Genomic DNA, 16,676 nt, shown 5'->3' on the forward strand with positions numbered 1-16,676 from the left:
GTTCTGCTTTAAAAATACATCTGAAACCAGATAATAACACAAGATAGTGTACCCTCCGGTGTTCACACCACAGAATGTTGCTTTGAATTTGAATGTGCGTTCTACTAATTCTAATTCTCCGGTGCAGGTGCGTAGACTAATCCATTAGGACTTACACTGGGTTGACGCAGTCCCTCTGGGCGTTCTGAACTCCGGCCCCACAGGTTCTGGAACAGGCAGACCACTCGCTCCATGGAGCCCAGCCCCCTTTGACGCTCTCAGGCTGGTGTCCCACCGCCACACACTCCCCGTCAAAGCACCACTGACAATCACACATTTCAATAGTTCATTTGGATGCTCAGTGAAGCATTGTGATTTATAATCTTCTAGGTCTTCATGAACTAACTCCTCTTTTCCTTATGTTTGGGGGTACAAAAACACAGTCTCCAGTGCACGATTACAAACATACTACCAAAAACAGCAACATTGGGCTAGCAATTCTAAAATTGATAGGTTTTTTACCTAACTCCTCAAGTCATCCTGGTAACGAGGAGGAAAATCAAGAGAATAAAATACACTCACCTAGTACTCACCCCACCTGGTCCCAGGAAGTGTCTACACTCACCTAGTCCTCACCCCACCTGGTCCCAGGAAGTGTCTACACTCACCTAGTCCTCACCCCACCTGGTCCCAGGAAGTGTCTACACTCACCTAGTCCTCACCCAACCTGGTCCCAGGAAGTGTCTACACTCACCTAGTCCTCACCCCACCTGGTCCCAGGAAGTGTCTACACTCACCTAGTCCTCACCCAACCTGGTCCCAGGAAGTGTCTACACTCACCTAGTCCTCACCCCACCTGGTCCCAGGAAGTGTCTACACTCACCTAGTCCTCACCCCACCTGGTCCCAGGAAGTGTCTACACTCACCTAGTCCTCACCCAACCTGGTCCCAGGAAGTGTCTACACTCACCTAGTCCTCACCCCACCTGGTCCCAGGAAGTGTCTACACTCACCTAGTCCTCACCCAACCTGGTCCCAGGAAGTGTCTACACTCACCTAGTCCTCACCCCACCTGGTCCCAGGAAGTGTCTACACTCACCTAGTCCTCACCCCACCTGATCCCAGGAAGTGTCTACACTCACCTTGTCCTCACCCAACCTGGTCCCAGGAAGTGTCTACACTCACCTTGTCCTCACCCAACCTGGTCCCAGGAAGTGTCTACACTCACCTAGTCCTCACCCAACCTGGTCCCAGGAAGTGTCTACACTCACCTAGTCCTCACCCAACCTGGTCCCAGGAAGTGTCTACAATCACCTAGTCCTCACCACACCTGGTCCCAGGAAGTGTCTACAATAACCTAGTCCTCACCCCACCTGGTCCCAGGAAGTGTCCACACTCACCTTGTCCTCACCCAACCTGGTCCCAGGAAGTGTCTACACTCACCTTGTCCTCAACCCACCTGGTCCCAGGAAGTGTCTACACTCACCTAGTCCTCACCCCACCTGGTCCCAGGAAGTGTCTACACTCACCTAGTCCTCACCCCACCTGGTCCCAGGAAGTGTCTACACTCACCTAGTCCTCACCACACCTGGTCCCAGGAAGTGTCTACACTCACCTAGTCCTCACCCAACCTGGTCCCAGGAAGTGTCTACACTCACCTTGTCCTCACCACACCTGGTCCCGTCGACTGCACCATCCAGCTTTGAGTGACAAGTTGTCCCCACAGTGCACCACAACGTACTGCAGACGTTCTACAGGGAAGGGACAAAGAGTCGTATTTACTTCCTGCCCACATCAACTCAATTATGCCTCCAACATGATGAATTAAACATTAAAACATCCCGGGGAACAGTTGCTAAGGGCATGAGAGCCAGCTGTCTTCTGAGGCAAGGCCCCAGTACAGAGAGATGGCTGACATCATTTCATGAAGACACATCTAAATAATGTGTAGCTGACATGATATGTACATTTTTCAATAGAAGAACATTGAAGTAAGTTGTAATGTGCAGTTGATCTCGAAATAAGGTCGCCTTATGAATTACTATGGATTCCAACTGACGGACACTTTCACTGTAAAGTTTGACCTTCTGGCACTCCAGGCTGGCTCAAACAGCGACTAAAAGTATTTGAGCGATTTCGTATACTATTATACTATTTCAATACAGTTCTGGTACTGTATATAGTATTGTGAAACCAATTGTGAAAATGTAGTGAACTGTGACTAATGGTCTTATTTTCTAGTTACTGTAGACATGTAGCGGCGATGTGTGTATAAAGATGAGGTATTAAGCGAGAGGCACACGTCTGCCATATCCAAAAACATACAGTACATCTGATTTACTCTGGTTATTTCCCGAGAGGTTTAACTCAGGAAAGGATTTGGAACAGCAAACATTACCGGGTTTAAAACACGACAGAGACATACAGCGAGGATTAGGATTAATATGGTATGTTCCAAGAAAACCATTACAGAATCAAATGATATGTACTGTAGCCATCTGTGAAGTAATGCTCTCTGGCATTAAGGATGTAATTTCTCTCTACACTATCTGGGGATGTTACTTCATGAATCAATGTTGAGCCCCACAGTCACAGGAGGGCATATTTCAAAAGAACCTTCCATGCTGTTGTAACCGGTGTGAAATGGCTAGCTAGTTAGCGGTGCAAGCTAGTAGTGTTTCAATAGGTGACGTCACTCGCTCTGAGACAGTTTTTGTGGAGTGCTGGGTAACGATGCTTCATGGGTAGTGATGCGCAGTGCGCAAAATTAGCTGGTAATTTAGTTAGCCAGCTAGCCACAACTTGAACTAGGTAACCATCTTGGTCAACCATCTTGTGGAATTAAACTATTGATTTATTTACAGTTGGTACTGCGTTGGTCTTTGCTAGAAAACTATATTACACGCTTCAAATCAAATCAAATTTATTTGTCACATACACATGGTTAGCAGATGTTAATGCGAGTGTAGCGAAATTCAGTAATAACCAACGAGTAATCTAACCTAACAATTCCAAAACTACCAAAACTACTACCTACTAAGTGTAAAGGGATAAAGAAAATGTACATAAAGATATATGAATGAGTGATGGTACAGAGCAGCATAGGCATGATACAGTAGATGGTATCGAGTACAGTATATACATATGAGATGAGTAATGTAGGGTATGTAAACAAAGTGGCATAGTTTAAAGTGGCTAGTGATACATGTATTACATAAAGATGCAGTAGATGATATAGAGTACAGTATATACATATGAGATGAGTAATGTAGGGTATGTAAACATTATATTAAGTAGCATTGTTTAAAGTGGCTAGTGATATATATTACATCAATGTCCATCAATTCCCATTATTAAAGTGGCTGGAGTTGAGTCAGTGTGTTGGCAGCAGCCACTCAAATGTTTGTGGTGGCTGTTTAACAGTCTGATGGCCTTGAGATAGAAGCTGTTTTTCAGTCTCTCAGTCCCTGCTTTGATGCACCTGTACTGACCTCGCCTTCTGAATGATAGCGGGGTGAACAGGGCCTGGCTCGGGTGGTTGTTGTCCTTGATGATGATCTTTATGGCCTTCCTGTGACATCGGGTGGTGTAGATGTCCTACACCGAGCCCCCTACGTCACCCACCCAGCCCCCTACACCACCCACCGAGCCCCCTACATCACCCACAGAGCCCCCTACGCCACCCACCGAGCCCCCTACGTCACCCACCGAGCCCCCTACGTCACCCACCGAGCCCCCTACATCACCCACCGAACCCCCTACATCACACACCGAGCCCCCTACATCACCAACCGAGCCCCCTACGTCACCCACCGAGCCCCCTACGTCACCCACCGAGCCCCCTACATCACCCACCGAAACCCCTAAATCACCCACCGAACCCCCTACATCACCCACCGAGCCCCCTACATCACCCACCGAGCCCCCTACATCACCCACCGAACCCCCTACGCCACCCACCGAGCCACCTACATCACCCACCGAGCCTCCTACGCCACCCACCGAGCCCCCTACGCCACCCACCGAGCCCCCTACGCCACCCACCGAGCCCCCTACATCACCCACCGAGCCCCCTACATCACCCACCGAGCCCCCTACATCACCCACCGAGCCCCCGAAACCACCCACCGAGCCCCCTACATCACCCACCGAGCCCCCTACATCACCCACCGAGCCCCCTACATCACCCACCGAGCCCCCTACATCACCCACCGAGCCCCCTACACCACCCACCGAGCCCCCTACACCACCCACCGAGCCCCCTACATAATCTTTGCTGATACACAAGCCAACTCTTAACCTTTGCACTGGCAAAATGGTACCGAGTTCACTGCTCAGCATTTTATCCCGCCGTACAGCTTTCTTATCATGAGGAAGATCGCTTGTGTCTGAGCCCTGAGGGGGGTGTCCAGAGGTGCGTCCGACTCTATTAGAGAGCACTCTTAAAGATTGACCTAGGGTCAGAGACAGTGACTCTGGTCTGGCGTCGTGGTGCTGCGATAAGTACAAGCTGGTGGCATGGGATGACACGTTGGGAAGCTACTACAAGCCTCTCTGGAGAGAGACATGGTCTGCTCCCTCACACAACACCAAGGAGAGAGGGGGGCGACTGGGACTTCACCATCTACTCCATTGCTGAATGTGGAGACTTGAGATAAGAGCTCCAAAAGGACGATTTCAGGGTTTATCGGACTGGTGCTGGGAGATTGGGACGATGGAGATAGACTTGTGTGTATTTTTGTGGGGGGGACTGACATTTTGTTTGTGAAGAGGCAGAATGGTCAGCGGTGTCTGATTCTGACGTTGGCATTGACCTTCTTGAAGCTGTTCGGCTTTAGAACGAGCTAGAGGACAATGAACAAACATCTATCGAACTGTGAGAGAGCTGATGCCCTTCTTTTTCAATTACTCAACAAAAATCGCAGACAGATTGGCTGGTCGAGTCGGTCATACTCGGAAGACTGTTGTGGTTATCAAAATGGAGATAAAACAAAGAAGAAGTGAACAGAAAAATAATGTCAGCCCTGCATGCTGTGCTTGTGCCTTTGTGTGTAAGACTCTGTGGGGAATGATATGATGGATGTGTCAGTAGCTAGATCTCCATACAATTGTTGACACATTTGAATTTAAAATTTCTAACATCTGCAGAAAAACAATATGCTCATTTTTCCCACCAGAGATGTGTTTCCGTGTTGCGGAAACATAGTTGCGTGATGACATAGTGCACATAAATATAGCTTATGATATAAATATAATTCCCATGTACCGAATACAAGAAATATAAATTAAATGTGTTTCCATCCCATTTTACACTCTGTGTGTTGCGTGATACAGCGAGGTGCCCACTCTGGTTTTGGTACATGTGCTCTAGCCAACAGCTCACACATACAGAGGGTATAACCTGCATGATGACATTATTAGAGACAAAAGAGCAAGATTGACAAATAAAAATAAGCAGCAGCCAAGTGTCAATCCTCATGTCACCAGAATAAGACCCTGGATATTGATTGGAAAGGAGCATCAAGCTCGTCACCGTGCACTTTCACCACCCTGTGAAGTTCATCACCGTGCACTTTCACCACCCTGTGAAGTTCATCACCGTGCACTTTCACCACCCTGTGAAGTTCATCACCGTGCACTTTCACCACCCTGTGAAGTTCATCACCGTGTTTACCCGCAAATTAGCGGTTTCCATCAGACGACATGTACTTTACTCGCATTAAAAAGGTAAGATGGAAACCTGGTTAGTGTTTCACAAGGGAATGGAGTTATTGCTATGCAAATTTCTTACAGTCTTCGGGCCCAACCATGTGTGTGTGTGTGTGTGTGTGCGCGCATATATTAATGAGAATTTGATATATTAATGCTGCTAGTTTCTGTATTTGACGGTCATCATGTACTTCACTACATCATACAGCTTGTCCACGTTACATTTAATAATGACACCGTGGTTCTTTATTTGGGCTCTCCTTATTAAATCTCCATACAACTACAATTCATCCCTTCATTTGATCTAATATCTTCATCCCTCCATCAGCCAATTAGTGAATGTTAAACATGTATCCTCCTTGTATACGAAACGCTTACTTACTAACGAGCTAGTAAATTACATCCTAACTCTGAATAACTAAATCCTGCTAAATCACGCATAAATGTAAATTCGTCATTTCAACAAGATTTGCCCGTTGGGAAAAGTGTCAAATTCTCACTCATTTATTTTATTGGGAATGTTTTGTTCCAGAGTTGTTTACAAAACACAGACTTAGAAAGAAATAGTCCTCCTCCCAACCAGTATCGAAAGGGGAGGAGGAAACCAATGATTCCCTAATTCCATTCAGGTTTCCTGCTTCAGTCCTGGCAATAGCACCAAAAAGGGTTGAAGGAGATGATCTATCCCACGCTTGCTTTCCTGCCCTGGTGGGCTTCCTGTAAACCCAAGCACACGGAGTGAGCAGCTAATGTTATTCATACAAAGGGCTGTAGTAACTCCAACCCTGGATGAGAATGTTGGTGTGTGGTCTCTCTCCCTCCCCCTCCCTCTCTTTCTCTCTCCCCACTCCCTCCCTCTCTCCTCACTCCCTCCCTCCCTCCCTCTCTCTCTCCCCACTCCCTCCTCCTCTCTCCTCACTCCCTCCCTCCCTCTCTCTCTCCCCACTCCCTCCCTCTCTCTCCCCACTCCCTCCCTCTCTCCTCACTCCCTCCCTCCCTCTCTCTCCTCACTCCCTCCCTCTCTCCTCACTCCCTCCCTCCCTCTCTCTCCCCACTCCCTCCCTCTCTCTCTCTCCTCACGCCCTCCCTCTCTCTCCCCATTCCCTCTCTCCCCACTCCCTCCCTCTCCCCACTCCCTCCCTCTCTCTCCCCACTCCCTCCCTCCCTCTCTCTACTCCCTCCCTCCCTCCCTCTCTCTCCCCACTCCCTCCCTCTCTCCCCACCCCCTCCCTCTCTCCCCACTCCCCCTCTCTCTCTCTCTCTCTCTCTCTCTCTCCCCACTCCCTCCCTCTCCCCCTACTCCCTCCCTCTCTCTCCCCTCTCTCTCCCCACTCCTTCCCTCTCTACTCCCTCTCTCTCCCCACTCCCTCCCTCTCTACTCCCTCTCTCTATTGAAATGCCTATTTTTCTCAACCTTACAGGGCAGTTTAGAAAGCAGAGGTTTTGGTGTAAACTACGTGGTTTCCAAAACACAACACCCTACCAGAGGAATTCTATGTAAAGTCTGCAGGAACACAGTCCTGTGCCACCATCCATCCTGTTCCAGCTGACTTCACTGCATAACTCCTCAATGAGCTCAAATTATGAGCTCAGTGCCCAGCAAGGGGCTTGTTAATCAGCTATCCTCCCCGCTGTCTCGCGCCAGTTGTTCTAACCACTTAAACCTTGAAGGTTTCCAAGCGCCGGATATACCAAACATCCATTTTGACAAGGGGAACGGGTGTAATTCCAGCTCAAATCGCCATAATTCCAGAAGTGATAAATGGATACACATTCGGCGGCTCTATTTCCGCCTCCCGAGGCGGCTGCGAGTTTATCTTTCTGGCCCTCGCAGTAGCTCGCTGGTAATTCGAGCAAATCACCCCATTTTCCTTTAACCCAACACATATAGGCCCCCTCAGATTCTGTCAAAAACTGTTACAGTTAAGGGGGACGCTATTCAATCAAGCGGCAAGCGAGGAATTCCCGAGGGGTGTATTAGGTAAATACCGTGAACCTATAGGCTGTTTATGTTTGTACTGTTTAAAATGTGAGACCAGTGTATTATCACTCACGGCATCTTTTTCACATTACAGCGAAGCCTACGGCAATCAACTGTCAGCAGGCAAGCATTTTCTATCAAAAGGGTACTATTGGAATCATGATTGTTCATTAACGTACAGATGAACTCATTGAACCTGTTTCTCTCATTAACGTTTTGAGAAGTCCACCGGGGATGAACGTATGCTGTTTACACAGATTCTGTGTATGTTCTTCTGTGGGTCTTCCCCTCCATGATGAAATGTAAACGGAATCAAAACTGGAAAATTGCCTTCAGTAGCGCGACTCGAACAACATATGCTTGTGTGTCTAAAACTCTTTGCGCCTTTTTTTGTAAACACTTTTAGACAAACAAAGACTTGTGAATCCAATAGGCTTGAGTGTCCTAAACCATAAAGCTTGCCACTTTGAACCTTATATGCATGTATTGGCTTGTAGCTCGTTTGCCAACACATCTGGGCATTAAAGATGAAATGCTTTTGTTCCAATTTGTTGCCCTTTAAATTCGGTCACTCCAATCACATGGACAATTGCCGGAGCATTGCTGCACAGTGTGTACTGACGCAGGAAGCTGTGTGTATTGATGTGATTGGTGGCCACTTAGAGAGCATGTCTCATATATGGTTTAAGCAGACAGCAGTCTGTTGAGATGTTATGGAGGTGATGTTTTAAAGGAGCAGACAGCAGTCTGTTGAGATGTTATGGAGGTGATGTTTTAATGGAGCAGACAGCAGTCTGTTGAGATGTTATGGAGGTGATGTTTTAATGGAGCAGACAGCAGTCTGTTGAGAGGTTATGGAGGTGATGTTTTAATGGAGCAGACAGCAGTCTGTTGAGAGGTTATAAGGGTGATGTTTTAATGGAGCAGACAGCAGTCTGTTGAGATGTTATGGAGGTGATGTTTTAATGGAGCAGACAGCAGTCTGTTGAGAGGTTATGGAGGTGATGTTTTAATGGAGCAGACAGCAGTCTGTTGAGAGGTTATAAGGGTGATGTTTTAATGGAGCAGACAGCAGTCTGTTGAGAGGTTATGGAGGTGATGTTTTAATGGAGCAGACAGCAGTCTGTTGAGATGTTATGGAGGTGATGTTTTAATGGAGCAGACAGCAGTCTGTTGAGAGGTTATGGAGGTGATGTTTTAATGGAGCAGACAGCAGTCTGTTGAGATGTTATGGAGGTGATGTTTTAATGGAGCAGACAGCAGTCTGTTGAGAAGTTATGGGGGTGATGTTTTAATGGAGCAGACAGCAGTCTGTTGGGAGGTGATGTTTTAATGGAGCAGACAGCAGTCTGTTGAGATGTTATGGGGGTGATGTTTTAATGGAGCAGACAGCAGTCTGTTGAGAGGTTATGGAGGTGATGTTTTAATGGAGCAGACAGCAGTCTGTTGAGAGGTTATAGGGGTGATGTTTTAATGGAGCAGACAGCAGTCTGTTGAGAGGTTATAGGTGTGATGTTTCAATGGAGCAGACAGCAGTCTGTTGAGAGGTTATAGGGGTGATGTTTTAATGGAGCAAACAGCAGTCTGTTGAGAGGTTATGGGGGTGATGTTTTAATGGAGCAGACAGCAGTCTGTTGAGAGGTCATGGGGGTGATGTTTTAATGGAGCAGACAGCAGTCTGTTGAGAGGTTATAGGGGTGATGTTTTAATGGAGCAGACAGCAGTCTGTTGAGAGGTTATAGGGGTGATGTGAGTATAGAGAGGAGAAGAACATAACTGAGTGACAGAGAATGAGGAGTGGATGAGTAAAGAGGATGAGTGAAAAGGATAAGGAGTAAAGAGGATGAGGAGTAATGAGGATGAGGAGTAAACAGGATGAGGAGTAATGAGGATGAGGAGTGGAGGAGTAATGAGGATGAGTAAAGAGGATAAGGAGTAACGAGGATGAGGAGTGGAGGAGTAAAGAGGATGAGGAGTAAAGAGGATGAAGAGTGGAGGACTAATGAGGATGAGAAGTAATGAGGATGAGGAGTAGAGGAGTAAAGAGGAGAGGAGTAATGAGGATGAAGAGTAAAGAGGATGAGGAGTAGAGGAGTAAAGAGGATGAGGAGTAAAGAGGATGAGGTTTAGAGGAGTAAAGAGGATTAGGAGTAAAAAGGATGAGGAGTAATGAGAATGAGGAGTAATGATGATGAGGAGTGGAGGAGTAAAGAGGATGAGGAGTAATGAGGATGAGAAGTGGAGGAGTAAAGAGGATGAGGAGTAATGAGGATGAGGAGTAATATGGACGAGGAGTGGAGAAGTAAAGAGGAAGAGTGGAGGAGAAATAAGGATGAGGAGTAATGAGGATGAGGAGTAATGAGAATGAGGAGTGGAGGCGTAAAGAGGATGAGGAGTAATGAGGATGAGGAGCAATAAGGATGAGGAGTGGAGGAGTAAAGAGCATGAGGAGTAAAGAGGACAAGGAGTGTAGGAATAATGATGATGAGGAGTATTGAGGATGAGGAGTAATGAGGATTAATGAGGATGAGGGGAGGAGTAATGAGGATGAGGAGTAATGGGGATGAATGAGGATGAGGGGAGGAGTAAGGAGGATGAGGTGTAAAGAGGATGAGGAGTGATGAGGATAAGTGGAGGAGTAATGAGGATGATGCGTAAAGAGCATGAAGAGTAAAGAGGATGAGGCGTAGAGGATTAGGATTAAAGAGGATGAGGAGTAATGAGAATGAGGAGTAATGATGATGAGGAGTGGAGGAGTAAAGAGGATGAGGAGTAATGAGGATGAGAAGTGGAGGAGTAAAGAGGATGAGGAGTAATGAGGATGAGGAGTAATGTGGATGAGGAGTAATATGGACGAGGAGTGGAGAAGTAAAGAGGAAGAGTGTAGGAGAAATAAGGATGATGAGTAATGAGGATGAGGAGTAATGAGAATGAGGAGTGGAGGCGTAAAGAGGATGAGGAGTAATGAGGATGAGGAGCAATAAGGATGAGGAGTGGAGGAGTAAAGAGCATGAGGAGTAAAGAGGACAAGGAGTGTAGGAATAATGATGATGAGGAGTATTGAGGATGAGGAGTAATGAGGATTAATGAGGATGAGGGGAGGAGTAATGAGGATGAGGAGTAATGAGGATGAGGAGTAATGGGGATGAATGAGGATGAGGGGAGGAGTAAGGATGATGAGGTGTAAAGAGGATGAGGAGTGATGAGGATGAGTGGAGGAGTAATGAGGATGATGCGTAAAGAGCATGAGGCGTAAAGAGGATGAGGAGAAATGATGAGTGGAGGAGTAATGAGGATGAGGAGTAATGAGAATGAGGAGTGGAGGAGTAATGATGATGAGGAGTAATGAGGAGTGGGGGAGTAAAGAGCAAAATGGAGGGTGATGTGAGAATAAAGACAGAGAGCAGTAAGGAAGCGATTGAGGGAGAAAAAGGTGGAAGGGCTAAGAGGAGTGATGCAGGGTTACAGTAACTAGTGGGGGAATGAAGAGCAAGGTTAGTGAAGAGGAGGACAAGAGGAGAAGTGAGAAGGGAAGAGCTGTGATGAGGGTTGTAGGACAGAGGACAAGAGAAGTGAGAAGGGGAGAGTTGTGATGAGGGTTGTAGGACAGAGAGGACAAGAGGAGAAGTGAGAAGGGGAGAGTTGTGATGAGAGTTGTAGGACAGAGAGGACAAGAGGAGAAGTGAGAAGGGGAGAGTTGTGATGAGAGTTGTAGGACAGAGAGGACAAGAGGAGAAGTGAGAAGGGTTGTGGGACAGAGAGGACAAGAGGAGAAGTGAGAAGGGGAGAGTTGTGATGAGAGTTGTAGGACAGAGAGGACAAGAGGAGAAGTGAGAAGGGGAGAGTTGTGATGAGAGTTGTAGGACAGAGAGGACAAGAGGAGAAGTGAGAAGGGTTGTGGGACAGAGAGGACAAGAGGAGAAGTGAGAAGGGGAGAGTTGTGATGAGAGTTGTAGGACAGAGAGGACAAGAGGAGAAGTGAGAAGGGTTGTGGGACAGAGAGGACAAGAGGAGAAGTGAGAAGGGTTGTGGGACAGAGAGGACAAGAGGAGAAGTGAGAAGGGGAGAGTTGTGATGAGAGTTGTAGGACAGAGAGGACAAGAGGAGAAGTGAGAAGGGTTGTGGGACAGAGAGGACAAGAGGAGAAGTGAGAAGGGGAGAGTTGTGATGAGAGTTGTAGGACAGAGAGGACAAGAGGAGAAGTGAGAAGGGGAGAGCTGTGATGAGAGTTGTAGGCCAGAGAGGACAAGAGGAGAAGTGAGAAGGGTTGTGGGACAGAGAGGACAAGAGGAGAAGTGAGAAGGGGAGAGTTGTGATGAGGGTTGTAGGACAGAGAGGTCAAGAGGAGAAGTGAGAAGGGTTGTGGGACAGAGAGGACAAGAGGAGAAGTGAGAAGGGGAGAGTTGTGATGAGGGTTGTAGGACAGAGAGGACAAGAGGAGAAGTGAGAAGGGGAGAGCTGTGATGAGAGTTGTAGGACAGAGAGGATAAGAGGAGAAGTGAGAAGGGTTGTGGGACAGAGAGGACAAGAGGAGAAGTGAGAAGGGGAGAGTTGTGATGAGAGTTGTAGGACAGAGAGGACAAGAGGAGAAGTGAGAAGGGGAGAGTTGTGATGAGAGTTGTAGGACAGAGAGGACAAGAGGAGAAGTGAGAAGGGTTGTGGGACAGAGAGGACAAGAGGAGAAGTGAGAAGGGGAGAGTTGTGATGAGAGTTGTAGGACAGAGAGGACAAGAGGAGAAGTGAGAAGGGGAGAGCTGTGATGAGAGTTGTAGGACAGAGAGGACAAGAGGAGAAGTGAGAAGGGTTGTGGGACAGAGAGGATAAGAGGAGAAGTGAGAAGGGGAGAGTTGTGATGAGAGTTGTAGGCCAGAGAGGACAAGAGGAGAAGTGAGAAGGGTTGTGGGACAGAGAGGACAAGAGGAGAAGTGAGAAGGGGAGAGTTGTGATGAGGGTTGTAGGACAGAGAGGTCAAGAGGAGAAGTGAGAAGGGTTGTGGGACAGAGAGGACAAGAGGAGAAGTGAGAAGGGGAGAGTTGTGATGAGGGTTGTAGGACAGAGAGGACAAGAGGAGAAGTGAGAAGGGGAGAGCTGTGATGAGAGTTGTAGGACAGAGAGGATAAGAGGAGAAGTGAGAAGGGTTGTGGGACAGAGAGGACAAGAGGAGAAGTGAGAAGGGGAGAGTTGTGATGAGAGTTGTAGGACAGAGAGGACAAGAGGAGAAGTGAGAAGGGGAGAGTTGTGATGAGAGTTGTAGGACAGAGAGGACAAGAGGAGAAGTGAGAAGGGTTGTGGGACAGAGAGGACAAGAGGAGAAGTGAGAAGGGGAGAGTTGTGATGAGAGTTGTAGGACAGAGAGGACAAGAGGAGAAGTGAGAAGGGGAGAGCTGTGATGAGAGTTGTAGGACAGAGAGGACAAGAGGAGAAGTGAGAAGGGTTGTGGGACAGAGAGGATAAGAGGAGAAGTGAGAAGGGGAGAGTTGTGATGAGAGTTGTAGGCCAGAGAGGACAAGAGGAGAAGTGAGAAGGGTTGTGGGACAGAGAGGACAAGAGGAGAAGTGAGAAGGGGAGAGTTGTGATGAGGGTTGTAGGACAGAGAGGTCAAGAGGAGAAGTGAGAAGGGTTGTGGGACAGAGAGGACAAGAGGAGAAGTGAGAAGGGGAGAGTTGTGATGAGGGTTGTAGGACAGAGAGGACAAGAGGAGAAGTGAGAAGGGTTGTGGGACAGAGAGGACAAGAGGAGAAGTGAGAAGGGGAGAGTTGTGATGAGAGTTGTAGGACAGAGAGGACAAGAGGAGAAGTGAGAAGGGGAGAGTTGTGATGAGAGTTGTAGGACAGAGAGGACAAGAGGAGAAGTGAGAAGGGTTGTGGGACAGAGAGGACAAGAGGAGAAGTGAGAAGGGGAGAGTTGTAATGAGGGTTGTAGGACAGAGAGGTCAAGAGGAGAAGTGAGAAGGGTTGTGGTACAGAGAGGACAAGAGAAGTGAGAAGGGGAGAGTTGTGATGAGGGTTGTAGGACAGAGAGGACAAGAGAAGTGAGAAGGGGAGAGTTGTGATGAGGGTTGTAGGACAGAGGACAAGAGGAGAAGTGAGAAGGGGAGAGTTGTGATGAGGGTTGTAGGACAGAGAGGTCAAGAGGAGAAGTGAGAAGGGTTGTGGGACAGAGAGGACAAGAGGAGAAGTGAGAAGGGGAGAGTTGTGATGAGGGTTGTAGGACAGAGAGGACAAGAGGAGAAGTGAGAAGGGGAGAGTTGTGATGAGGGTTGTGGGACAGAGAGGACAAGAGGAGAAGTGAGAAGGGGAGAGTTGTGATGAGGGTTGTAAGGACAGAGAGGACAAGAGGAGAAGTGAGAAGGGGAGAGTTGTGATGAGGGTTGTAGGACAGAGAGGACAAGAGGAGAAGTGAGAAGGGGAGAGCTGTGATAAGAGTTGTAGGACAGAGAGGATAAGAGGAGAAGTGAGAAGGGTTGTAGGACAGAGAGGACAAGAGGAGAAGTGAGAAGGGGAGAGTTGTGATGAGGGTTGTGGGACAGAGAGGACAAGAGGAGAAGTGAGAAGGGTTGTGGGACAGAGAGGACAAGAGGAGAAGTGAGAAGGGGAGAGTTGTGATGAGGGTTGTAGGACAGAGAGGACAAGAGGAGAAGTGAGAAGGGGAGAGCTGTGATGAGAGTTGTAGGACAGAGAGGATAAGAGGAGAAGTGAGAAGGGTTGTGGGACAGAGAGGACAAGAGGAGAAGTGAGAAGGGGAGAGTTGTGATGAGGGTTGTAGGACAGAGAGGACAAGAGGAGAAGTGAGAAGGGGAGAGCTGTGATGAGAGTTGTAGGACAGAGAGGATAAGAGGAGAAGTGAGAAGGGTTGTGGGACAGAGAGGACAAGAGGAGAAGTGAGAAGGGGAGAGTTGTGATGAGAGTTGTAGGACAGAGAGGACAAGAGGAGAAGTGAGAAGGGGAGAGTTGTGATGAGAGTTGTAGGACAGAGAGGACAAGAGGAGAAGTGAGAAGGGTTGTGGGACAGAGAGGACAAGAGGAGAAGTGAGAAGGGGAGAGTTGTGATGAGAGTTGTAGGACAGAGAGGACAAGAGGAGAAGTGAGAAGGGGAGAGCTGTGATGAGAGTTGTAGGACAGAGAGGACAAGAGGAGAAGTGAGAAGGGTTGTGGGACAGAGAGGATAAGAGGAGAAGTGAGAAGGGGAGAGTTGTGATGAGAGTTGTAGGCCAGAGAGGACAAGAGGAGAAGTGAGAAGGGTTGTGGGACAGAGAGGACAAGAGGAGAAGTGAGAAGGGGAGAGTTGTGATGAGGGTTGTAGGACAGAGAGGTCAAGAGGAGAAGTGAGAAGGGTTGTGGGACAGAGAGGACAAGAGGAGAAGTGAGAAGGGGAGAGTTGTGATGAGGGTTGTAGGACAGAGAGGACAAGAGGAGAAGTGAGAAGGGTTGTGGGACAGAGAGGACAAGAGGAGAAGTGAGAAGGGGAGAGTTGTGATGAGAGTTGTAGGACAGAGAGGACAAGAGGAGAAGTGAGAAGGGGAGAGTTGTGATGAGAGTTGTAGGACAGAGAGGACAAGAGGAGAAGTGAGAAGGGTTGTGGGACAGAGAGGACAAGAGGAGAAGTGAGAAGGGGAGAGTTGTAATGAGGGTTGTAGGACAGAGAGGTCAAGAGGAGAAGTGAGAAGGGTTGTGGTACAGAGAGGACAAGAGAAGTGAGAAGGGGAGAGTTGTGATGAGGGTTGTAGGACAGAGAGGACAAGAGAAGTGAGAAGGGGAGAGTTGTGATGAGGGTTGTAGGACAGAGGACAAGAGGAGAAGTGAGAAGGGGAGAGTTGTGATGAGGGTTGTAGGACAGAGAGGTCAAGAGGAGAAGTGAGAAGGGTTGTGGGACAGAGAGGACAAGAGGAGAAGTGAGAAGGGGAGAGTTGTTATGAGGGTTGTAGGACAGAGAGGACAAGAGGAGAAGTGAGAAGGGGAGAGTTGTGATGAGGGTTGTGGGACAGAGAGGACAAGAGGAGAAGTGAGAAGGGGAGAGTTGTGATGAGGGTTGTAAGGACAGAGAGGACAAGAGGAGAAGTGAGAAGGGGAGAGTTGTGATGAGGGTTGTAGGACAGAGAGGACAAGAGGAGAAGTGAGAAGGGGAGAGCTGTGATAAGAGTTGTAGGACAGAGAGGATAAGAGGAGAAGTGAGAAGGGTTGTAGGACAGAGAGGACAAGAGGAGAAGTGAGAAAGGGAGAGTTGTGATGAGGGTTGTGGGACAGAGAGGACAAGAGGAGAAGTGAGAAGGGTTGTAGGACAGAGAGGACAAGAGGAGAAGTGAGAAGGGGAGAGTTGTGATGAGGGTTGTTGGACAGAGAGGACAAGAGGAGAAGTGAGAAGGGGAGACTTGTGATGAGGGTTGTGGGACAGAGAGGACAAGAGGAGAAGTGAGAAGGGGAGAGTTGTGATGAGAGTTGTAGGACAGAGAGGACAAGAGGAGAAGTGAGAAGGGTTGTGGGACAGAGAGGACAAGAGGAGAAGTGAGAAGGGGAGAGTTGTGATGAGGGTTGTGGGACAGAGAGGGCAAGAGGAGAAGTGAGAAGGGGAGAGTTGTGATGAGGGTTGTAGGACAGAGAGGACAAGAGGAGAAGTGAGAAGGGGAGAGCTGTGATAAGAGTTGTAGGACAGAGAGGATAAGAGGAGAAGTGAGAAGGGTTGTGGGACAGAGAGGACAAGAGGAGAAGTGAGAAGGGGAGAGTTGTGATGAGAGTTGTAGGACAGAGAGGACAAGAGGAGAAGTGAGAAGGGGAGAGTTGTGATGAGAGTTGTAGGACAGAGAGGACAAGAGGAGAAGTGAGAAGGGTTGTGGGACAGAGAGGATAAGAGGAGAAGTGAGAAGGGGAGAGTTGTGATGAGGGTTGTAGGACAGAGAGGACAAGAGGAGAAGTGAGAAGGGGAGAGTTGTGATGAGGGTTGTAGGACAGAGAGGTCAAGAGGAGAAGTGAGAAGGGTTGTGGTACAGAGAGGACAAGAGAAGTGAGAAGGGG

General features: G+C 48.2%; 1 protein-coding gene across 1 annotated transcript in view; it reads right to left on the minus strand.

Annotated features, from left to right (window-relative positions):
- adamts7 (a disintegrin-like and metallopeptidase (reprolysin type) with thrombospondin type 1 motif, 7) overlaps nucleotides 1–16,676 on the minus strand; it is a 175,357-nt gene that overhangs the window by 93,335 nt on the left and 65,346 nt on the right. The window contains exons 10-11 of the mRNA XM_031812698.1: nucleotides 1,637–1,729; nucleotides 156–301 (exon numbers count right to left, since the gene is read on the minus strand). Coding sequence (XP_031668558.1) covers nucleotides 156–301; nucleotides 1,637–1,729 — 239 coding nt within the window. The remainder of the gene's footprint in view (nucleotides 1–155; nucleotides 302–1,636; nucleotides 1,730–16,676) is intronic.

This window comes from Oncorhynchus kisutch, unplaced genomic scaffold (genome assembly GCF_002021735.2).
Source record: "Oncorhynchus kisutch isolate 150728-3 unplaced genomic scaffold, Okis_V2 Okis03b-Okis08b_hom, whole genome shotgun sequence".
NCBI classification, from domain to species: Eukaryota; Metazoa; Chordata; class Actinopteri; order Salmoniformes; family Salmonidae; genus Oncorhynchus; species Oncorhynchus kisutch.